The sequence below is a fragment of the Gobius niger genome (genome assembly GCF_951799975.1).
Source record: "Gobius niger genome assembly, chromosome: 4".
Taxonomy (NCBI): domain Eukaryota; kingdom Metazoa; phylum Chordata; class Actinopteri; order Gobiiformes; family Gobiidae; genus Gobius; species Gobius niger.
The window spans coordinates 2,034,718-2,059,616 of NC_136855.1; the positions used below are offsets into that span (position 1 = coordinate 2,034,718).

At 42.9% G+C, this 24,899-nt stretch overlaps 1 protein-coding gene across 4 annotated transcripts in view; it reads right to left on the bottom strand.

The window, feature by feature from the left end:
- Positions 1 to 8,836: 8,836 nt before the first annotated feature.
- Positions 8,837 to 24,899, bottom strand: part of LOC306962062 (kinesin-like protein KIF23) — a 30,665-nt gene continuing 14,602 nt past the window's right edge. For 2 of the 4 annotated variants that reach the window (XM_079555097.1, XM_079555096.1), the window contains exons 15-23: positions 23,245 to 23,411; positions 20,670 to 20,843; positions 19,949 to 20,152; positions 17,010 to 17,318; positions 14,511 to 14,741; positions 12,835 to 12,923; positions 12,670 to 12,727; positions 12,567 to 12,601; positions 8,837 to 8,980 (exon numbers count right to left, since the gene is read on the bottom strand). In XM_079555097.1, coding sequence (XP_079411223.1) covers positions 8,965 to 8,980; positions 12,567 to 12,601; positions 12,670 to 12,727; positions 12,835 to 12,923; positions 14,511 to 14,741; positions 17,010 to 17,318; positions 19,949 to 20,152; positions 20,670 to 20,843; positions 23,245 to 23,411 — 1,283 coding nt within the window. In that variant the 3' untranslated portion in view covers positions 8,837 to 8,964. The remainder of the gene's footprint in view (positions 8,981 to 12,566; positions 12,602 to 12,669; positions 12,728 to 12,834; positions 12,924 to 14,510; positions 14,742 to 17,009; positions 17,319 to 19,948; positions 20,153 to 20,669; positions 20,844 to 23,244; positions 23,412 to 24,899) is intronic. The other 2 variants (XM_079555098.1, XM_079555099.1) reach the window with 2 other exon arrangements.

Genomic DNA, 24,899 nt, shown 5'->3' on the forward strand with positions numbered 1-24,899 from the left:
GCAACTTGCCATGGCGGACGCTGACGCACATCCGGTTTGGCGTAAGAGCTCTTAGCAATCTGATGGTTTCGGAAGGAGCCAAAATGCTGCTGAAGCTCTAGTTCACTAACTGCATAGATCTAACAGTCGACCCCATGAAAGGTCAAGGAGTTAGTGTTAGTGCTTAGAGGATATGATTTGATGGTTTCAGACGCAGCCTTAGTCTTTCCTTAGCACTTTGTTAGCCCCTTGTTAGCCCTTCCTTAGCCCCTTCTTAGCCCCTTCTTAGCCCCTTGTTAGCCCTTCCTTAGCACTTTGTTAGCCCCTTGTTAGCCCTTCCTTAGCCCCTTCTTAGCCCCTTGTTAGCCCTTCCTTAGCCCCTTCTTAGCCCCTTGTTAGCCCTTCCTTAGCACTTTGTTAGCCCCTTGTTAGCCCTTCCTTAGCACTTTGTTAGCCCCTTGTTAGGCCTTCCCTAGCCCCTTGTTAGCCCTTCCTTAGCACTTTGTTAGCCCCTTGTTAGCCCTTCCTTAGCACTTTGTTAGCCCCTTGTTAGCCCTTCCTTAGCACTTTGTTAGCCCCTTGTTAGCCCTTCCTTAGCACTTTGTTAGCCCCTTGTTAGCCCTTCCTTAGCCCCTTCTTAGCCCTTCCTTAGCACTTTGTTAGCCCCTTGTTAGCCCTTCCTTAGCACTTTGTTAGCCCCTTGTTAGCCCTTCCTTAGCCCCTTCTTAGCCCCTTGTTAGCCCTTCCTTAGCACTTTGTTAGCCCCTTGTTAGCCCTTCCTTAGCACTTTGTTAGCCCTTCCTTAGCCCCTTCTTAGCCCTTCCTTAGCACTTTGTTAGCCCTTCCTTAGCACTTTGTTAGCCCCTTGTTAGCCCTTCCTTAGCCCCTTCTTAGCCCCTTGTTAGCCCTTCCTTAGCACTTTGTTAGCCCCTTGTTAGCCCTTCCTTAGCCCCTTCTTAGCCCCTTGTTAGCCCTTCCTTAGCACTTTGTTAGCCCCTTGTTAGCCCTTCCTTAGCACTTTGTTAGCCCCTTGTTAGCCCTTCCTTAGCCCCTTCTTAGCCCCTTGTTAGCCCTTCCTTAGCACTTTGTTAGCCCCTTGTTAGCCCTTCCTTAGCCCCTTCTTAGCCCCTTGTTAGCCCTTCCTTAGCACTTTGTTAGCCCCTTGTTAGCCCTTCCTTAGCCCCTTGTTAGCCCTTCCTTAGCCCCTTGTTAGCCCTTCTTAGCCCCTTGTTAGCCCTTCCTTAGCCCCTTCTTAGCCCCTTGTTAGCCCTTCCTTAGCACTTTGTTAGCCCCTTGTTAGCCCTTCCTTAGCCCCTTCTTAGCCCCTTGTTAGCCCTTCCTTAGCACTTTGTTAGCCCCTTGTTAGCCCTTCCTTAGCCCCTTCTTAGCCCCTTGTTAGCCCTTCCTTAGCACTTTGTTAGCCCCTTGTTAGCCCTTCCTTAGCCCCTTCTTAGCCCCTTGTTAGCCCTTCCTTAGCACTTTGTTAGCCCCTTGTTAGCCCTTCCTTAGCACTTTGTTAGCCCCTTGTTAGCCCTTCCTTAGCCCCTTCTTAGCCCCTTGTTAGCCCTTCTTAGCCCCTTGTTAGCCCTTCCTTAGCCCCTTCTTAGCCCCTTGTTAGCCCTTCCTTAGCACTTTGTTAGCCCCTTGTTAGCCCTTCCTTAGCCCCTTCTTAGCCCCTTGTTAGCCCTTCCTTAGCACTTTGTTATTCCCTCTCAGCCCCTGGTGTTAGTCCTATATCAATCATTCAACTGTTTGAAAAAAACAGAGTGAAACAGATAAAATCAGTGTTTGCGTTTGTGTCAAGGTCAAACATGAGCGCACTTAGCTGTGTTTCTTTGCTCACTGCAGGATTCCTCACATACCGACTGTTTGTATTTCAGGACGGCCCGTTCTGCCTCTGCAAAGCTGCGCTCCCTCCGGTTTTGGGCTCGTGACGTCAGTCTCTTCTCCAGCTGTTTGGCGTTTGCTCTGCGGACCATCAGAACCACAGCTCCCACCAAACACACGGCTCCCACCAGACCTTCAGGCCAGAGTCGTGCTGTGGCCTCCATCACCAAAGGCTTCAGATGGACCAGCTCTGCTCACCTCCAAACCAACCCTTTTCTGCCTGTGATACAAGTTAAGTAACCGCTAAAAGAACAAACAGCACTGGTAAAATAAAAGTCTGTTATTGATTGACTTTCCTGTTGGCACTATTTATAGAGAAGTTTGTTTATTATGCAAGAATTGGGGGAAACATTCTGTGAGCTGAGTAGAGCACAGGTTACGGATGAGCTTCAGGACTTTCAGGAATGCTCTCTGTTCTGTTTTGTTCTAGTCTGTTCACGTCTGTTTTATTTTGATACGTCTGGTCTGCTCTTGTGGTTTTGCTTTACTCCCCCCGTGTTCACCACCTGCCCCGCCCTAATGTGTTTCAACTGTTCCCTTTTTTGTTCACACTCAAGGTCAAGTCACGGAGCCAAACCTGATACGGACCGAGGCTTTGGCCACGATATTTACAAACATTCATTCACAGCATTGATTTCAAGGACTATTCAGATAACTGACCACGCCCCCTCCCTGACCACGCCCCAGTCCCGGTGTACTGTGTGTTCCCATGTCTTGATGTTGCTCTGCATTAAAGGTCCTATATCATAGAAAAGCTTTTAGCCATGTTCCAATGCTATTTCCTTATCAAAAACACCCCCAGAGTGGTTTGTGGCTTCATTCACGCAGCTCTCAGTAATCCTCCTGAATCCTGCTCTCTGAGGCTCCGCCCTCTCCTGGTGAATGACTGACCTGCTCAGTTGTGACGTAACAGTGGAACGGAAGTGCTCGACGTCTGTAATGTAATGTCTTAATTCTATGCTTACAGCCTGATTTTAATTTGTAAAACAGCATTTTCATTATTTCTGTTGTAAGAGAGAAACAAAGAGAAAAAAAAAAAAAAGAAAAAAAAAGGATGTGCCCGAGGTGCTTCCAGGTCAGCTGAGGCCAAAACAAACGCACCCCTGAGCCAGTACTTCATTTGTAAATGAGTATTTTCAGGAACACTTTTGGTCTGATGTGATGGATTGGGGGAACAGGCCAAAACATTTGCCGGAACACTCTCATTAGAAACCATTATAACAGATACATCTTTTGCCGGATCCTCCAAAATGTTTCCCGGATCCTTTACCCTGAAAAAAATTGAATTGGGGGAATGCACTCCCCCAAAAGGGGGATCAAATTCAGCACTGCCCTGAGCGTCTGAACAGATCAGTCATGTTTGCGCTGCAGCTGAAGATGGAGCTCGCTGTAACTTATTCTGGACACACATGTTCTTTATTCTTACCTAAAGATAATGTCACGGAGAAAAAGAAGCGTGTTTGGCTACGAGGACGAGGAGTTTATACAGTCTATGATTCAACCTTCCTAAAGAAGAGGCCACTCATCAGAAGTTGTTTTTCTCTCCGTGATTCGGCGACTCAGCCAAAATATTGTTTTTCTGTGACTGTCTCTGATGGATGTTTGGTGAACCTTCGCCTGAATCAAAGTGGATTAACTTTTATAACCAACGCGAATCCCATAATGTAAACAGCGATGGACCAGAGCGGTGAGTCAATTATAACGCATGTTAGCTTGTGTGTTGGCATATTAGCATGTGTGTTAGCATGTTAGCTTGTGTGTTAGCATATTAGCATGTGTGTGTTAGCCATTTATGAAGCTGTGTTGCAGATGTCAACTCCGTATAACTGCATCGTGAAGTATCTTCACTTATTGCTGTTTATTTATATTACGGTAAAGTATGTGCGGAGAGAGGGGGCGGAGTTAACTGAATCGAAGCGTTGTGTCTTCCGGGTTTGAAAAATAACTCCAGAAAACACTTATATTTATCACAAACATGACTGCTCCATAATGGTAGAGGTACAATATATCATATAAATGCCTATACTTAACTTTGGAATGGCTAAAATAGCAGATACAGATCCTTTAACTTGCCTGATTGTAATTTCTCATTTCTTCTTTTGAGGCACACTGAGTTGCCTTGTGTACGAAATGCTCGGTATGAATGAAGTTGCCTTGACCCCGTGTTTTCACTTGTCTGTGTCGGTTCATGGTTCGTTCTGCTCCAGTCGATCCTCCTCCGGTCCTCCTCTGCCCCTCAGCTGTCTGTACCTACTGCCCACTTAGCCACCATGGGTGCTCAGCCCCAAACCTCTGGAACTCACTCCCCGCTGAACTCCGTCAAATGACCTCTGCCCCTTTTTAAATCTCACCTCAAAACTAGGGCTGGTACCGTTAAAAGGTACCTTCTTGGTACCGACCGAAAAGCTCCGGTAGGGGGCGGTATCGAAAACCTTTTTTTTTTCCGGTGCTAATTTTCGGTACTTTTTCTCTCCAAACGTCAATAAATGATCCACAGTGAGTCTAAAAAAGCCTGAACTCATGAGCAGCTTCAGCGCAAATGCAGAAGCGAAGCTGTAACTTATTAACACAGAGCCGCGGACTGAGCCAGGACTAAACCAGGACTTACAGTAAACTGGTTAAAAACCAGGACTAAACCTGGACTGAATAAGAAACTAGACTCTTAGACAAAGAGAAAAGCAGTGACAACACAGTAGTGACAAAGAGAAACACATGGGCTTTAGCTTTAGCCCCGCAGAGCCTGAAGTTACTGCTGTTGTTTAAACTCCAGCTGCACCGGAGCATTTGGATCAAAGATTGTTTCTGGAAAAGATGAGCGCTCACTCTGCATTAGCAGTTATGGTCCATTTTTAGTGACAGAGTGAGCGCTCTCACTATGTAACACATCTGTGACGTGTGAGGAGCTTTCACTGTCAAACAGCTCAGTGTGTTTAGAAAAGTTTAAAGAGGGGGTATTCTGCTTTTTTCAGTCACATAGCACCAGTCTATATCACACTACAATGATGACAAACCTTCTGTTGGTCTGTAAATGCAGTAAAGTAGAATAACTGCCTTGTATAAAATGTCTCTCTCAAAATGGCTGTAGTGAATGTCTTGAAATAGGCCTCTGTCTCTTTAAGAACCTCTGAGCCTTTAGACACGCCCCCTCCACACGCTGTCTGTGGCATCAGTGGGGAGGGGGTTCTGCTGAGGAGCAGTGGTTGGTTACTCGGCTGGTGACGAAAGCTCGGAGGCGTCTCCAGGAGGTGGGGGCGTTCCTAGGAGGACTCAGGCAAACCTATCCCTAAAATGGCCGCCATCAGAGTTTTTACAGATTACTCAAAAATACGTGAATGTGCCAAGGCAACACTTCAGCCATGTTTTTAATGAGGGAGTGACAGAATAACATGACGGAAAGCTTGAAAAAGTTGATTTTGTATAGTACCCCCCTTTAAGAAAACAGTGCTGATGTGGATCTGGTCTGTTCCTGCAGCTCAGGAGGTAATAATGTCCTTTCTCTCTTTTTATCACGGCTTTAGTGGGAATTCTGAAAAAATGAAGTTCCAGGTGACGCTGCTGCTCCTGTTTTCTGATGTTCCGTGTTTAGACTTCCTCCTGAACGATACTTTTCCTGCACATTATTTTAACTAGTGATGCACGATTATGCCAATTTGAACCGATAACCGATAATTCCGCATGTCCCGATACCGATAATGACACCGATAATTATGTATATATATTTGCACTTTATTTTGTGACAAGAACTCAATGTAGCAGTTCACAGTTCTGCCTAAAATGTAGTAACTCTGCCAAGCAATGTACAAGTGTATAAATATAAATCAAATAATGAGTTTTACTTTGGGTTTGAGTCTCCACCTTTTTCTAAAGCTCTGGGTTTTTACAGTTCCATCATCTGAGCAGGTCTGTCTCTGCTCTGATCTGTGTCATATCTTATTAGAAAAAAAAGAATATATTACTACTACTTCCTTCCTAGTATTTTTCTTTTTGTTGACATCATACTAATGAATTCTTATTTACAATACTGGAATCTAGACAGTGTTATAGTATTTCACTGAGTCTAGAGGCGTCTCTGACATGAGAGAAGTGATGCCAAAGCTGTGACAGATTCTGACTAATAATACGATACTACAGCACAAAAACAAGACTCTCTCCTGCACTGGGCTCATTTATGCATTAGTGCCTCGTGTGGTAAAAAACAGGAGCAGCGCGGCTCATTTCATCAATGTAAAACTTCTCTCGTTCATAGCGCTTTAGTCGTGGGGCTGTCGTGTTTATTTGATCAGAAATACGAAGATAACACATGGGTTTAGGCCTCGCTCTGTTCCAGTAACGTACGTGAGCGGGTCAGAGGTTCGCATTTCCTCGTCTTTTTCTCATTTTGTTGCGGTGCTAATGTTGACGTTACTGTGACGAAGTGACTTCACTTGTCCCTATATATATACACACATATTACACACACAAGGGTTTATCCAAGTTAAGTGTATTCTTTGTGCTACTTACCTTTCTCTTTGTTTCTACTTGGCACCACCCAGACATCTCCTCCATTCATGGTTTCCAGTGGTGATGTCACTGATGAGGTCATGGACACATCATCAGCCTGTACCATTTTGAAATGTATGTTATGAAGTTATTGTTTTGAATTTGTTAAGTAATGTTAAGTTTCCGAACGCTGCTTGTGCAGTTATGTATGTGAGACCCATGGCCTGAAGAGATGTCATGGGTTATTGTAATTCTGTCAGTCAGGTGGAATGGCCCAACTAATCGGCCATTGTTTCAGGCAGGTGTGTGCTGTTTTGGGGGGAAGGGCTGGAGGTGATGGGAGACCTGTTCAAAGTCTGGAGCAGGGCACTGTAAATACATTTTGCCACGCAGGAAAAATGAACTTTGTATTCTGACGTTTCCTTTAAAAGCCACTTTTTGGTCACTCACCGCTACATGTTCGATTCGATGTAAAAAGTCGAAGCCTCTTCCTTCACGTGAGCGCCTGCACAGCTGTTTCGCTGGAATCCTCGTCGTATTTTTCAGCTAAAACCGTGCAGAAGTCGGGGCAGCGCCGGCGAGAGAAAGGCAGCGAGCTGGAGCCGCAGATTCAATGCAATTTGAGCTTATAATTATCGGCCACATTTTTTTTTATCGGCTTTATCGGGGATGGCACCAAAATGCCGATAAATATCGGCGGCCGATATTATCGTGCATCCCTAATTTTAACTCAATTAAAATAACATACGTATCGAAAAAAGTACCGTTAAGGCACCGGTACCGAAAAGCAGGTATCGTTAAAGTAGTGGTAGTAGTGGGGAAAAAAAACACTTATTTAAACTTAGCTACTTAATTTGATAATTTTGTCCAAACAAAAAAGCAGGTCCGAGCAGCTGGACGTCCACTCACCGGGATCAGGGAGGAACAGACGTGTAGCAGGACTATATTTAATATAATTATAAGAATATGTGATGTGTTTGTATCATAACACAGATATAAGTGATGTGGATCAAAGTGCTGCAGCCTCAACATGAGAAAAGGATCCACAGATTCAGATTCTATTTTATTCAGACATTATAAGCTATGACAGCATAGAGTAATTTTAACCATCTTGCATTTAAAATAACTTGTATTTGAGCAGCATCAGCTTCGTGGTTGTATAAGCTACGCGGCGGCGGAGTGATCTGCTAGAAAATAGTCCCTCAAAATGTGATCATTCATGTGATGCAGGTCAGTTATATTCCAAACATGATTCTATGGACACAGACGTTTATATGGTTAGTCTGGTGTTATAAGTGATTTGCCTCAGGTGCTCTGTGGAGCGGGTCACACTGTTTTTAATGCAGGCTAGCTGATACCATAGAAATGCACTAGCCTAGCACTAGCCTAGCGCCACGAAACTCCTCAAATAAAAGAACTGCATGAATTACAAAAATAAATATCTCCAGAAATCTGCAACACTCTGGATAACGAGGACATGAGGCCCTATGTCAAACATCCTGAAATATCCCTTTAACCCCTTAACCCCCACCTTAGCCCAGTGTATTTTATCCAGTTCAGCTTTACCCAAATCTAAAAAGGTTGCAGCCTATAGGCCAGAGTAACAGCTCATTTGAAAGCTAAGACCTAAAAAACTCTTCTAGAAGGATCTTTTTATTCGCATTTTTGATATTTTGTTTCATAGCTTTATGGTTGCATTTTTCATCAGATATTTGTCACTTTTTAAGTCACTTTGTCGTCACTTTTTAATCATTTTTTTTTAATCACTTTTTGTCTTTTTTTCTGTTAAATTTTTGATGCATTTTTATCAATTTTTTGTTGATTTTCTGAAGTTGAACTGGAGAAGATGTGCTCGGTTCAGGTGGGAGTTAAGAGGTTAATGTGTTCTCCCGCGTTTCCCCTACCACAGGACTCCCCTGATCAAGTTTTTTAATCTCAGTGGGACTTTCCTGGTTAAATAAAGGTCGAATACCAAGAAATCTGAGTGAAGTGGATCATTCTCTAAATACCTGTTCACCTCATGAGGTTCTTTGAGTAGAAATGAAGAACTCAAGGCGTGATGTTTGGGAACTACCCAGCAAAAGTTTCAAATAATTCCAAAACATTTACATTCGATATTGAAACAAGCTCATGAAGTGTTGAAAGAAACGGCTCGGACACAGAACTGACATTATGAATAAATTTAATCGCATCAAAAAGAGCCGGTGCTGCACAAACGTAAAAACAGCTCAAAACACTAAACAATATTTACATCAAGCACGAAGCTGCTCGTCTCTTTTCATCATTCAAGCAAGACATTTTTTTGAAAAAGTATCATCGACTGTGTTTCCAAAGGTTCATTCTTTGGGTGGAGATAAAATGTGATTAAAAGCTAAATATTTAAAGCCACCACTACTTCGGACACACACAAAAAAAACAAAGGAACACAAGAACAGGACTGAACAGGACACACTGAGATGATTCTACCTGTCCAGTGTCCAGCAGAATCTTCATCGTGAGTGAGTGATTGCACAGTTAATGCCTTCATAACAAATGCCCGGGTGATGGACCCGCACTGGGCTGAGGCTCCTCCTCCTCTGGGCCTGGAGGGACGTCCCACCACAGGAAACGCTCTGCGGCTCAGGGCTTCCATCGCCTTCAGGAGAGAAGACACAATGTTAGTCAGAAACAAGTACGGTCATAAACAAGTACGGTCGGAAACAAGGAAGGAAGTACGGAAGGAAGTATGGAAGGAAGGAAGTATGGAAGGAAGGAAGTACGGAAGGAAGGAAGTACGGAAGGAAGAAAGTATGGAAGGAAGGAGGGAAGTACGGTCGGAAACAAGGAAGGATGGAAGTACGGAAGGAAGTATGGAAGGAACGGAGTACGGAAGGAAGTACAGAAGGAAGGAAGTAGGGAAGGAAGTATGGAAGGAAGTATGGAAGGAAGGAAGTATGGAAGGAAAGAAATACGATCGGAAACAAGGAAGTACGGAAGGAAGTACAGAAGGAAGGAAGTACGGAAGGAAGGAAGGAAGTACGGAAAGAAGTACGGAAGGAAGGACAGAAAGAAGTACGGAAGGAAGTACGGAAGTACGGAAGGAAGTACGGTTGGAAGGAAGGAAGGACAGAAAGAAGTACGGAAGGAAGGAAGTACGGTCGGAAACAAGGAAGTACGGAAGGAAGGAAGTACGGTCGGAAACAAGGAAGTACGGAAGGAAGGAAGTACGGAAGGAAGGACAGAAAGAAGTACGGAAGGAAGGAAGTACGGAAGGAAGGAAGGAAGTACGGTCGGAAGGACAGAAAGAAGTACGGAAGGAAGGAAGTACGGTCGGAAACAAGGAAGTACGGAAGGAAGGAAGTACGGAAGGAAAGAAGTACGGAAGGAAGGACAGAAAGAAGTACGGAAGGAAGGACAGAAAGAAGTACGGAAGGAAGGACAGAAAGAAGTACGGAAGGAAGGACAGAAAGAAGTACGGAAGGAAGGAAGTACGGAAGGAAGGAAGGAAAATGTATTTTTAGGGCGCCTTTCACAGACCGGGGTCACATGCGCTTCCCATAAAAACATACAGTAGATACAATAGACATACAAGTCACATTACAATTGTCGGGGATGTACACAATGGAAAAAGGCACAAGACACATAGGCCTAGGTACGGTGTGGCAAAAAAGCCTGCCTAAACAGGTGCGTCTTAAGTTGACACTTGAAATTGTCCACAGAAGGTCAGAAACCAGCTGACCATGTCGTTCAGACCAGAGGCCAAGGCTGTTCAGGTAATTAGTGACTTATCTTTCAATAAATAACATGGACGGATTTTCTTTCTCTAGCATAAGAAGCATTTTTTTAGATTTGGAGGATAACATTAAATCACTATTTATCACACTGGGTCAGGCTGTGCAGTCGTACTATCTGTCACAGCCTTGACTGTGGAGCTCAGACTCTTGTGTATCTGACGCTCTGAGAGAGTATTTATGTCTTTTCTGTGGAAGCTCAGACAGACTTGAATAGTAGGACCAGCACAGTGTCTCGAGTTCATGTCTCCGGGTCCTGCACCGATGGTAAATAAACTTCTCCTGGTGCTAAGACCTCCAGACTGCTGCCTGTTCTTCATCCATCCTCTGCAACACCATTGTTCATGATGTTCCCTGATTACATTACTGATTACATTGCTGTAATCAGTAATGTAATGTTTCATTAGCAGCCTGTTACGGATGGGGATTTTCAGCCCCGGTGCACTCCCGTTATTTCTGTTTATAATTTCTGTTTTGTTTAATATATGCGAAAACCGCTTGGCAAGGCCCGCCGTATGACTGGTCCGCACCTGTTCCGCCGGTTCGCCACGGATTGGACAACCGACACCATGGCGGACCAATCCACAGACCAGGCTCGTCAACCGGCTCGCCAATCAGAATCAGCACCTGGAAGGCCACTCCCGTTAAAGCAATGGACTTTCGCCTTGTTCGAGGCGGCTGGGAGTTGAGCAACCCAGTTCGCCTTAGCGTCATTATGTTCAGTCACTATGGCTAGCCGAAATTTGTTAGTGACTTGTTTGTTTCAGTTCAGACGCTTCGTTTAGTATTAGTTCCTTAAGTTGTGTTGTTTGTTTTAGGAACTAATTTGAATATTTGTTTGAATCTTTGTTGGCTAACTTTTCTAAGTAGTTCTTATGTTGTTCGTTTTCATCTTTTGGATTTCGTTAAGTGTTATTTTTGTTTTACCCGTTGGGCCTCCTTTTGTTCCCTTATTCCTTATTTTTGTAAGAATAAAATGCACAGTTTTAGTTTTCAATCTACTGTGTTCCGTCCTTTGTTCCCTAGACCATAGAGGGCGTAACACAGCCAATGAAACGAACCCAAACTAACCGCACACCTGACCCTAATCCTAACCCTACGGATAGTGGAGTTCACTGAAGGCGTCGTTCAGGGGTTAGTACGAATCTGATCAATAAGGGAGTCGATACAAATATGACCTTTCCCATCCTGGGGAGAAAAATACAGCCTGGAGGGCTCCGTCCGCACAGGACAGATGTGAGGAGCAGTGATCTGCCTGTGGGTAAACGCCCTTTGTAGTTCCAAGTCTCACTTAGAACTACAAAGGGCGTTTACCCACAGGTAGGGCTGGACACCGTTAAACAGTACCGACTTGGCACCGTCCAAAAAGCTCCAGTAGGGGGCGGTAAAGGAAAACTTTTTTTTCTGTGCTAATTTTCGGTACATTTTCTCTCCAGACGTCAATAAAGGATCCTCAGTGAGTCTAAAAAAAACTAAACTCAGCACAAATGCAGATGTTTTCTTAAAGCAAAGCAAAAACTTACTAACACTTTAGTCGTTATCAGAGATGGCAGAGTCTGAGCCAGGACTAAACCAGGACTTACAGAAAACTGGTTATTTGGCTCTACCTTTGGCTCTACCTTTGGCTCTACCTTTGGCTCTACCTTTGGCTCTACCTTTGGCTCTACCTTTGGCTCTACCTTTGGCTCTACCTTTGGCTCTACCTTTGGCTCTACCTTTGGCTCTACCTTTGGCTCTACCTTTGGCTCTACCTTTGGCTCTACCTTTGGCTCTACCTTTGGCTCTACCTTTAGCTCTACCTTTAGCTCTACCTTTAGCTCTACCTTTAGCTCTACCTTTAGCTCTACCTTTAGCTCTACCTTTAGCTCTACCTTTAGCTCTACCTTTAGCTCTACCTTTAGCTCTACCTTTAGCTCTACCTTTAGCTCTACCTTTAGCTCTACCTTTAGCTCTACCTTTAGCTCTACCTTTAGCTCTACCTTTAGCTCTACCTTTAGCTTTACCTTTAGCTTTACCTTTAGCTTTACCTTTAGCTTTACCTTTAGCCTCAGAGCCTGAAGTTACTGCTGTTGTTACTGTGGATCTGTCTCTGAGCTCAGGAGAAATAATGTCCCAACTCTCTTCAATCAACGCTTTAGTGGGAATTCTGCTCAAACATGAAGTTCCAGTTCTTTCTGTTGTGCCGTGTTTGGATTTTCTCCTGAACTTTTTATACACATTATTTTAATTCAATTAAAAAAACGGAGACAAATAGTCGGGTGGTGTGACTCCAGTTTGAAGGGTTTACCTTCATGTGCATCGCCTAAACCATCCAAACCGTGAAAGTCAGAGGTCGTTAAGTTTAAATCAGAGTCCGAGTGAGACCATGATGACGAGTGAACTTTCCAACGACCCCTGTTCTACCAACAGACAACCGACCACCCCCACTTTAACCCCCAGTGTTGCTCTTACTTTGGATGCACAGGGCCTGAGTTCGTCACTGGCGGCTGTGGAGAAGAAACAACGTTAGAAACAAATCGAAATATTCCAACGACGGGGATGACCTGATGCTCACCCGGTTTTCTCTGTCCTCCATTTGCAGAGACTCTGCAGATCCGGAGCGTCTCTTTCGACTGAAACGACAAAACCAGAGTCAGTTTACGTCGTCTTTAAGAGAAATGACCTGAACTCTTTTGATGACTGTAATAAAAACATAAACTGAGCCCTTTTGATGACTGACCTGGGGGCGTTTGGATCTTCCTGCCGGAGCGATTCGATGTCGGTGAACTGCACGGCTTGCCCTCCTCCTCTGGTTTTGAAAACGTCGCCCTAAAAACACAAAAGTCACGAGCCGTCACTTTCAGCGTCGTGTTTTAGACGAGTGGAGTTCAGGGCGGCTCGATGAAACCCGGAATCCCCGCGGCCAGTGTTGGATCATCGTCACATTACGGCCGATTCTCTCAAAGCTCTGATGAAGAGCGGCCGCAGGTCACCGGCCTTTGAATAAAAGGATTTTAAGACGTCGTCAGCGCAGACTTCGTTTAGAAGGCAGGTTATAGGAAACAAATGTAAAAAAAAATGTAAAAAAAGTGCAAACATTTGATCAAACAGAGGAAAGATAATTGGACGGAACGGTAAACTTCTGAGTAGAGCTGCGATTTGTAAATATATTTTGAATATACAGTATATATTTGGTGTATTTAATTAAAGTCCATCAGCATAAAAAACCTGCAAAGGCAAAAGTCTTTAACTGAAAAGTCTCTGCAACAAAGATTGTTTAACATCTAAATTATTTATAAGGTTTGGATTGAGCAAATAAATAAAAACAAATCCGTAGGTGGGCGGTTCTTTTACAGAGGGACCTTCTTCTGAGCAGAGGACAAAAAAATAAACTAATATAAAATAAATATAAAATAAAAATAAATATAACAAATATAAAATAAAAATAAATTAAAAAATAAAAATAAATAATAAAAATAAATAATAAAAATAAATAAAAATAATAATAAAAATAACTAAATAAATTTTAAATATTAAATAAACATAAATAAAATACAAACAAAAATAATTAAAAAAAAAAAAAAAAAAAAAAAAAAAAAATTACAATAAAAAATAAAAAATACATTAAAAACAAAATAAATAAAATAATAATAAAATCGTTTTGTTTTTTTGAAAAATCGATTTGACCGACCAACTTGATTTTTGAAATCTAATAAAGTTTTTCCCAGCCCGACTTTTGAGCAATAAAAATGTGGTCAAATTCCACCAAAACTACAACTGAATGATCACATTTCAACAAAGACCGAATCCTCCAGGAGGTAAAAACACAGACGTTAACTCCAGTTTTCAGACATCGTTATCCTGACGTTTCGAGAATCATCCAATTCTTTCCTTCAAAAGGGACAAAAATGTAAATGTGAATGGAGTTAACTTGTGTTTGTAACAGCCTGGAGGAAATCCATCGTTTTAAACCAGTGGTTCCCAAACTGGGGGTTCCAAGTAGGGCTGGGAAAAAAATCTATTTGATTAAAAAAATAGAGTTGGTCAGTCAAATTGATTCATATAAAAAAAAAATCTGTGTTTTATTTTTTCATTTGCCCAGCCCTCGTCTCAAGATGATTTTAAGGCAATGCTTTTAAATGTATTACATTGAATCTGATGTATTTGTGATTGAAAAAATATATAATATAAATTAAGCCAAATATAAAGAAACAGTTTCCAAACGAACGTCACTAACCCAGATTTTAAATGTTTTGCAAATTATTATAAAACCCTGGTTACATTTTACAGAAGGGTTGAGGGATTTTGGGAACCCCTGCACAAATGGTCCTAATTTTCCAGTAAATGTTCGAGTTTAAGTTTAGCTTGTGGTCCAGGCGCTCCTCACGCTCCTCATAGTGAGAGTCCCGGCGTTACCTTGATGAGCCTGGTCTCGATCTCCCCGTCCGAGGCCAGCTCCTGGTGCCGGAGCAGGTACTTGTGGCACTTGGACAGGGCCTTCTCGTTGGGGCTGGACACTGTGATGGCGTTGGGGACGATGGGCTGCATGACAGTGTCCAGCTCCAGGTTAGAGCTGGGCCGGTGGTCCACCCACTTGTCCCCCCCGCAGGAGTGCGAGCGGCGGTGAGACGGGCGCACCGGGATGGGCTGATTCAGTGAAGAGAGAAACACCCACAATTATCCACCAGGTGAGGAGATCAGGGGAGAGCAGAGGAGAGATCAGAGGTGAGGAGATCAGGGGAGAGCAGAGGAGAGATCAGAGGTGAGGAGATCAGAGGTGAGGAGATCAGAGGAGAGATCAGAGGTGAGGAGATCAGGGGAGATCAGGGGAGATCAGAGGAGAGATCAGAGGAGAGATCAGAGGTGAGGAGATCAGAGGAGAGATCAGAGGAGAGATCAGAGGTGAGGAGATCAGAGGAGAGATCAGAGGTGAGGAGATCAGGGGAGATCAGAGGAGAGATCAGAGGTGAGGAGATCAGAGGAGAGATCAGAGGAGAGATCAGAGGAGAGATCAGAGGAGAGATCAGAGGTGAGGAGATCAGAGGAGAGATCAGAGGAGAGATCAGAGGAGAGATCAGAGGAGAGATCAGAGGTGAGGAGATCAGAGGAGATCAGAGGAGAGATCAGAGGTGAGGAGATCAGAGGAGATCAGAGGAGAGATCAGAGGTGAGGAGATCAGGGGAGATCAGAGGAGAGATCAGAGGTGAGGAGATCAGAGAGGTGAGGAGATCAGGGGAGATCAGAGGAGAGATCAGAGGTGAGGAGATCAGAGGTGAGGAGATCAGGGGAGATCAGAGGAGAGATCAGAGGTGAGGAGATCAGAGAGGTGAGGAGATCAGAGGAGAGATCAGAGGTGAGAAGATCAGGGGAGAGCAGAGGAGAGATCAGAGGTGAGGAGATCAGAGGTGAGGAGATCGGGGTGAGGAGATCAGAGGTGAGGAGATCAGGGGTCAGATCAGAGGTGAGGAGATCAGGGGTCAGATCAGAGGTGAGGAGACCAGAGGTGATTCCGGCAGCCACAGAAATGCACTGCTGGGTGTCATTTTATTAAAGTCACAAAAACAGACGCTGAGGAAGTCCAACAGTTCATCGATTTGTGAGTTACATTTGACTAAAGTGTCAGTGACGCTGTAATTAAAACGAATAAAACTTTGAACAGAGTCCCACCACTAATTTAAAGCGTTAATGTCATTCGGTTTAACCCTAAACTGATGAGTTCCTCGGTCTTTAAAAAGGCCTGTAATCAGAGCTCAGACTCCTGAGGGTCAGAACCTGGAAGACTGAGACTCTTCAAACTCAAACTTTGAACCTCTCAAATACATATGAAAAATATATTTTAAATATATTACTTAAGTTCACATTAAATGTATTTGAAATTTACAAAAGCTCTGTTAAACATTGAAAATAGCTATTCCATCTTTTTCACTTGGGGCCTAAATAAATGATAAATAAATATATAGACTTTCTATTACATTTTTATTTAAAACGTCACTGACCGAAAAAAAGGCCTAAAATGTAAAATTCAGTAATCCTGTGTTTTCAGTTGGTTTTCCATGAAAACTCGGTGATACTTTTATCCAGCAGAGCATTTCAGTGACGGCTTTGTGCAAACTGTGAAAGCAGAACATGCAACGACAGAGATGCACAAGCAAAGGAGACGGGAAAGCTCTGAATTACGGACGATGGCATTAACACAAAACAAAAGACACACAATTAGGGCTGAAACGACTAAGCGATTAATCGACGAATAATTGATTATCGAAATAGTTGTCGACTATTTGCATAATCGAATCGTTTTCTGGTTCACACAGACTAAAATGAAGTAAAAATGATTTATTTATTTTTTTGATGAAAACCTACTCTGATTTATATTTAGGGTCTGTAGTGTTTTGTAAATTGTATATTTCATGAATAGATCCTTCAAAGAACATTTCCCTTTAGTTTACTCCATCAACACATCCTCCAACAGCGCCACAAGATGTGATGAAGAAATTTAAAAATACAATTTTCCTGCACCATTCACAGCCAAGTGATTAATCGATCGTAAAAATAATCGATAGATTAATCGATTACAAAATAATCGTTAGTTGCAGCCCTACATAAAATGTAATTACTTAAAATATCTGCCTATATATTGTATCAGACTCTAAATATCCCTATCATGGGGCCCAAAGGAGGTTTGCTCGTCATTTGTCCCACACGTTTTCTAAAAAGGTTTCTATAAAACTCATCATCCTAATCGTCCAGAGCTTCGTAAAAGGTGAAAGATGCAACAAGCAAAGACAGAACACTACAACACACTACAACACTCTACACACTACACAACAACAGCACAACTACACACTACAGCACAACTACACACTACAGGCGAATGTAAACGAGGTCTGGCAGTGAACTCCACACTCCGACACTGACCCTGGTGCCCGTGTCCAGGCCCCGCCCCGGGGTCTCGGCGCCCGGGGCCCAGCGCTGGCCCCTCCGGCGGCCCACGCTGCTGCTGCTGCCGGGGGCCGGGGTGTGGCCGCGGTGCTGGGGGGTGCCGTGCCTACTCTGGCTGCCTGCCTCCACCGGAAACTTCTGCTCCCACTGAGAGATGGAGGCGGCCACGGAGCGCTGGGAGCAGGGGGGGCTGGGGGAGGGGCTGGAGGAGGAGGTGGGGGAGGGAGGGGGAGACGCTGCTCTAGCCCTGGCTCGGTGTGGGTGAGAGGGGGTCTGGCTGTGCTCCTGAAAGGGAAGGTCCCAAAGCTTAGTGAGGTTAGAGTGCACGTGACTAAAGCTTCCCTTTGGCATTATCGTGGTTTTAACTTCCTTATTGTTTAAACTCTTATGTGGCAAACATTCAAACTGTCGCCATGTGACCATACTGTACATACATCCTGCACACTGTTACTATGGCAACACATACAAGGATAAACGTGTATGCAATAGGTCAATGTTACAGTTTTAAGTACATTTTTGCCATTAAATATAAGAATAAGAATCTTCGCACACTTGGGAGGCACTGATCTGCTTTTTGACACTTCATCTGGCCGATACCGAGCCAATACTGTCTTTTTGTATTATATTTTTATATAATATATATCCTTATATATTTTAACCGTTGGATATTACAGTAGTTTTACCAGTTTTTTCTTTTTTTTTTACATGCATGAGGTTTTGGCTTTAGCTTTGAATTTTAAATGAGAAAGTTTTTCAGAATCAGGCGTTAGCGGCAGGTTGACGATAGTAAACAAATGAATGTTTATTGTATCTCCTCCTGTGTGAGGTGGATGTTGTTCTGTTGTGATCAATTGTACAGTTTGAGAGTTTATTTTGGCAGCTCCATCTGAAGTGTCTTGAAAGCCATGGGGGGAACTTACTTAACACAATTATTGACACAATCAATCAAATCAAATCAGTATCCTAGCTTAGCAATAGCATGAAGGCCGTGAATCTGTGGTCCTGGATCTGCAGCGGCTCCATCTGCAGGTTTACGGCTGTGCTGCGATAAGCCTCGAAGCGCAGCGGTGCGGTAAACCTGCAGGCTGGAGCCGCTGCAAATCCATGACTGCAGATTCACAGCAGTCTTGTATCGGACTCGCCCAGGCATCAAATCCGATCCAATCAGATACTCTCAAAAAGCCGGATCGGCTACCGATACTGAATATCGGATCGGTACATCCCACCGTCCATCTTGCAAATCATTTACAGGTGCAAAGTTTGCGGGATATTGGAACCGATACTGGAAAAAGTACAGCATCGGGTCTCGGCTGCAAATATCCAATACTGAACCGATGTCATTTTTGGCTCTTAACACTTTAAAACTAAACCCCAGTGAATAAGGACTTGGATGTACCTCATTTAAAAGCTCAGAATCTGGGACAAAAGCAGTTTGTCATTCTGACCAAACACAAGTAAAACTACCGCCCCAGACACGTCTTAAAACAGACAGAGAACATAAAGTACAACTGAGATTCTATTTAATCCCTTACTGATTAAAATGTGCTTGGATGATAAACTTGGTAACTGACTCATGTTGGGCAATACCAAGGGCCATGAGCAGGTCAAAGTTTTATTTGATTACATGTCCTTATGTTTTTATAAGCATCAGAAGCATTTTTCTCTCTCCTAAACTCATACTTCTATACTTACCCCAGCGTTTTTGCACTTTAATGCAAACACACATATTGTATAATAGACAAGAGGGACAAAGACAGACACAGACCCACATTAATGCCATGCAGATGATTTCAGTTTGAATTATAGGTGGAAAGTTGAATATTGGTGAAGGATTTTAGAACAAAGCCGCATAAAGAAAAATTATTCCATGGGTTGAAAATAATAATCTCTGGACTGTTAATAGAGTCCATTCTCTCCAGGGGAGTCAGAAACACGTGGGAGCCACGCTGCGGAAAACTCTAGGTTACGTTTCTCCGTAAAAAGAGCAACTTGACGTTCATGAAACGATGCTAAAACATGCTACTAATGCCCAAACAGACCAATGGCCGCGGGTGGTAGAGTTCCGGGTCCACCATACGCTAAAGCCAAGATAAGATAATCCTTTAGCTGATTTAACAAGTGAATTTCTACATTTTGAAAACCATTAACAAACAAAATAAAACAAAAAATAGAAATGTGCACGCTAAAGCTAGTCCTCCATTAGAAAGCATTGCTCTTTACACACATAGGGCCTGGTTTCTAATCGTTTAAACTTTCTACAGCTAAATATTCCTCCTGTGGTAACACTGGTTTGGGTAAAGAAAACCAGGCTGGTTTTCATAAGGAACATTTTAGAATTCTTGTATATTAAAGCGGGCCGCACTTTGACTGACAGGCCGTTAGCATCAGAGCTAATGGCGCGGCTACGACCGAACAACACGCCACGCCATTTTAGGAACATGCTCGATCAGAGCAGGGGAGGAGGAGTTTGTGAATCCAGCATGGACTCCCTCTTGAACGTGGTCATTAATGAAAACGGGGAGGAGTGAACAGTCGGTGATCATTATTATTCGTGTCTAGCTCATAGACTGTAAAAAATAATAAAGTTATACTTTATTTTCATCTATGCGTCGTCAAAGCAAATCAGCAACATCTTCATGGAGAAGAGCTGGTGATCTCCCAGTCTCAGCAAAGTGTCTAATCAGGCCTGAGAAGAGACGAGCTGCTCAGGAGAAACTCATCTTTTGTGGTGGTTTTAAGATTAAAAAGATAACAAAAAACAAAACGGTTTTATGTTTTTAGGGGAAATATTACGCAGCATGGATTTAAAATAAATGAAACTTACTTTTGCTCCTTCACTTCCTCCTCAAACTGATTAAGTTTGTTACCAGGGTTATCGTAAACGAGGCTTGGTATAAAATCATACGTTTACTCACGGGCATCGGGGAGGGCGAGGCCGACCTCTTGTACCCGGCGTTGTGATCCCTCTCCCTGGTCGGCCTCAGGGGGCGCTCTTGCACAGCGTCAGACGCCCCTCCGCTGTTGCTCTCGGTCACGATGGCTTTGAGCTGCTTCAGCTTCTCGTCCTTCACCCACAGCTTGTTCTGCATCTCCAGCTGCTTGGCGTTCACCCGTCGGACCTGAAGAAACGAGGAGCATTGGACACAGACTGTTAACGGGGCTCCAGGAACACCGCCCCTAATGCGATCGTTTTCTTGCGGGTTTAGTCAATTCTAAGCTACTTATTTTATATTTTCATTGTACATTTGCCCAAATAAGATTGTAATATACATTGTTTGTGTTTCTGTATGTTACAGTTTTACAGTCCTTCAGTAAAAACAGCTGTGGAGACTGTTAGCTATCTGCAAAGCTGGTTTCCACACACTATAAAGGCAGAATAGTGACCATGTTCAGTATCTATGATCAGGGTTTGTTTAAGTGGCCGCCTGAACAACACCGGGCTGCCGCCTTAAGTAACTTCTTAGAAACATCGCGACAGAAGTGCATCGTCCCAGCCCTAGTAAATACATGCCTTTGAGACTCTGGTAGTTTATTCAGATGAAAACAGATTTCTGGTTGCCATACAGCTCAGCCCTTGGTAAGAGCCTGCCATAAGTACTACATACATACAGTATATCGATATATTCAGATACTCACACACTCGCTCTCCCACTTGATTTTGGTGTCAGCCACCACGCCCTGCATGCGCTGCTCCATCCGCCTCCGCTCGGACAGCTCCTTCTGCAGCCGCTGCTCTCTGCTGTCCAGCTCCTGCTCCAGGGAGCGCTTGTCCTGCTCGTACATGTCTGTGGTCTTCTGGAGGATGTCGATCTGGACACAGGAGGGTCAGGGTTTCCATTGTGTTCACGAGCTGTGGGCTAAAGGAGGCTGTATATGGGGGCGGTGGATCCGGAATGAACAACATGAGCGAGAGATGCTTTGTGAAGAAATGGACTCGTTTCTGGACATGTTTTGAATGAAGACGAGAGTGAGGAGACCCGACAGCACGAGGAGAGCTTCCAGGTTTTAGTTCCTGATTTCAAAAGTAGTAGAGCAGAAACAGCATTCCCTCTCTCTGGGGCTGGGTACCGCTAAATGACACCAGTTTGATTTTGGAAATAAAGTTTAGGTACAGCTGGGATCAAAAAAATAAAAGCATCAAAATGCAGGAACCTGGAAAAATGACATCATTAGATCCAAGTTTTGATGCTGTTGGTTCAGGGACAGCATTAACCTGTTATCCCTCGTCTAAACCGAGTGTATTTTATCCAGTTCGGCGTTACACAAATCTAAAAGCTGACAGCCTGTAGGCCAGTGTAACCTCATTTGAAAGCTAAGACTTATAAGGATATTTTAACTCGCATTGTTGCTGCGTTCTCGACTTTTCCCCCCCCATTGCTTTTTTGTTATGTTTGCATCACTTTTTTGCTCTTTTGTTGCATTTTCATCCTCGTTTGTCGTGATTTTGATGCTTTTTTTCCAAGAAGCTTTAAGAATAGTAGTAAAAAGTACAAATTATAGGTACTTTTACTTAACTTAAGTACATTTTATGATGAATACGTAATTACTTTTACTTCACTACATTTCGGAGCCTCTATCTGTACTTTCTACTCCACTACATTTTTAAATTGGGTAAAAAGTAAAAGTATTTTCATTTCAAAGTGACCTTCCTATGATGGACTGGTTTAGTGGTTTACTCCATTAGACCTGGTTTGATTCAAATAATTAAAACAATCCTGCACATTAAACTCTTAAAAGGGGCTGGATGCAAGTCAGCCATTTTACACTCACTACTGCCACCTCAGGCCATATGTATAACTGCAGCTTCTATATTCATTAATTAATACTATTCAGGATTTTAGAGGCAGTTGTGGTGAACAGGTCTGAGCTCATTCTACACAGTAGGACATGGAGGAACATGTAGGAGGAGGAAAATACATCATTTTAACATTTGTAAACTCCCTGTAGCCCCTTTAAGCAAAAGTATAAAAAGATGCATTGTAAAATATAAGTTAAAAGTATTGAAGTAAAAAATGTATCAGATACTTTTACTTAGTACATTTTTGGTATTTGCAGTTTTACTTAAAGGAATAGGCCACCGTTTTTACATACTAAGATATGTTCTTACCTCACTTTAGACGTGTTAATATATCCCCGTCTGGTCTTTGTCCGTGCGCTCTGCCAGGCAAACGGAGCACATACGCAGCCTCTCCCACATGTCATATAGCTCCAAAAAAGCTCACGATAGAAGCTACCAAGCTCTTCCACGTGTTCCCTATTTAAATAAAGTTACGTGAAGTGTTTTCATGCGAAGTATATTTACCCAGAAATGTAGCATGTCGATTTTATAAGCAAATAAAAAGGGGGACTATATTGTGAGGCGTAATGATACGAGGAGTAAAACGTCCGCGCAGTAACTCCTAAAGGTTATTGACGGAAGTGAGCGGGGGAAGTCTTTAGGAGTTACTACGCGGACGCTGTGCTCCTCGTATCATTACGCCTCACAATATAGTCCCCCTTTTTATTTGCTTATAAAATCGACATGCTACATTTCTGGGTAAATATACTTCGCATGAAAACACTTCACGTAACTTTATTTAAATAGGGAACACGTGGAAGAGCTTGGTAGCTTCTAACATGAGCTTTTTCGGAGCTATGTGACATGTGGGAGAGGCTGCGTATGTGCTCCGTGTGCGTGACAGAGCGCGCGGACAAAGACCAGACGGGGATATATTAACTCGACTAAAGTGAGCTAAGAACATATCTTAGTATGTAAAAACGGTGGCCTATTCCTTTAAGAACATTGAGTACTCCTTTCACCACTCGATTTGGGTAAAGCCAAACGGCACAAAAAGTGTTCAGGTGGAAGTTAAAGGAAGTGACTTGGCTGTTTCAGCTCAAATAAATGATACAAATTTAAAATAAATTGTCTTTTGTTGAATAAATCTGGTTTTAACCTCTTAACCCCCACCTGAACCATCCACATTCTTTTCAGTTTGGCTGATTAAAGTACAGCTACCATAAAGAATGTAACGGTAACGGCTCTGAAAAAGCGACAGGTTTCAGAACCTTTTCCTGTGTGTGTGTGTAATTTCCTCTCACAAACTGAAAACTGTAGTATAATAAAGATCGTGAGTCAGTATCTTGGTGAAAACCTCTGGAAACATTGGTTAATCTTTCCGTTATGGTGCATTCGTAGTTTGAAAGTTCTCCGTGATGAAGTTTAATGTACCTTATATTCCAGAGTCTTGGATTTCTTCTCCAGCCGCTCGATCTCAGTTTTCTGGTTGAGGATTAACTTCTCCTTCTCGCCCATGCGGCTCTGCTGGGAGTGGATCAGAGTGTCTTTGGCGCCGACCTGAGAGCTAAACTGCTCCATCATAGACCTGATGGAGGCGGCTGGAGGAGGACAGAGGAGGAACATTAGAGCTGGGAAGACATCATCGAACCATCACATGCTCAGAGCTCAGCAAACGTCTTTCTTATGGCCTTTGCAGAATATAAAAGCAGCACATGTCACAGTGCGCAGACCTTCTTTAATATGCAGAATGTGCAAGTGTTCATTTTAACATTTTAAAGCAGAACTAAGCAACTTGTTTGCCTTAATAAATCCTTTCCGTAGTCCCTCTGAGGCAATACAAGTCTTGATGGGATGATTGGGGGGTCTTCCATCTCCACACTTGCAGATTCGCCCTGCTCCGACCCGGCGGCCCCAATGCACACTAATGGAAAACATCTCCCTCGCTGCTCTCAGTTGTCCACAAAATCACTTTGGGCTCGCATTTCTGAGGTTTATGACATGCTACAGGTAAGTCCAGACTGTACTCTGTCTACAGCTTTCGGTTTGTTGATCAGAAGAAACGAACAGGTAGGATTTACAGCCCGTCGCTATTACCAATTGGATGATCTCCATTGTGTAATTGGGTTGTGGCACAATGTACAATATCCCGCTCTCCCTTTGTCTTTTCTCAGCGTAGCATTTACTCTCGCAGACAATTAATGAGTAAAAACAACACGACACCTGCAGTGACGCTTGTGGCCTCTAGGGGCATGAATTACTTAGTTCTGCTTTAATATTTTGACGAAAATGTCATTTAATTATCGTACACATTTAGTCAAAGAATTCTCTTCAATTTTTTTCCGACTACTATAATCAAATGTAATCACGGTCCTCTGTAGGGCTGCAACTAACGATTACTTTGTAATCGATTAAGCTATCGATTATTTTTACGATTGATCGATTGGCTGTGAATGGTGTAGTAAAATTTCATTTTTTCAATTTTTTTTGTCACATTGTAGCTTAAGTCGCGCTGTTTAACCTCTTAACTCCCGCCTGAACAGAGAGGATCTTTTTCCTCACGTCATCAGATATTTTTTGTTGGGTATTCAACTAATTTTTGTAACTTTTTTGTCATTTTTTGGTCAAATTTTTATCACATTTTTGTTATTTTTTTGTCACATTTTTGTCATTTTTTGTCACATTTCTGTCATTTTTTCGTCCATTTTTATTATCAATTTTTTGTCCTTTTTTGTAATTTTTTTGTACATTTTTTGTCAATTTCTTGTGACATTTTTGTGACATGTTTGCCACTTTTTCAGCAATTTTTCGTCACTTTTTTTGTGAATGTTTTTGTCTCAGTTTTGTTGCTATTTTCACAGCTTTTTTCCAGAAGCTTTTGGACTGGGGTAAAGCCAAACTGGAGAAAAAGTGCTCGGTTCAGGTGGGAGTTAAGGGGTTATGGAAGTGTTGGAAATGTTTTTTGAAGGCTCTATTCATGAAATGTACATTGTACAAACCACTACAGACCCTAAATATAAAATCAAAGTAGGTTTTCATCAAAAATACATTTTTTTGGGTCATTTTTGCTCCATTTTAGTCTGTGTGAG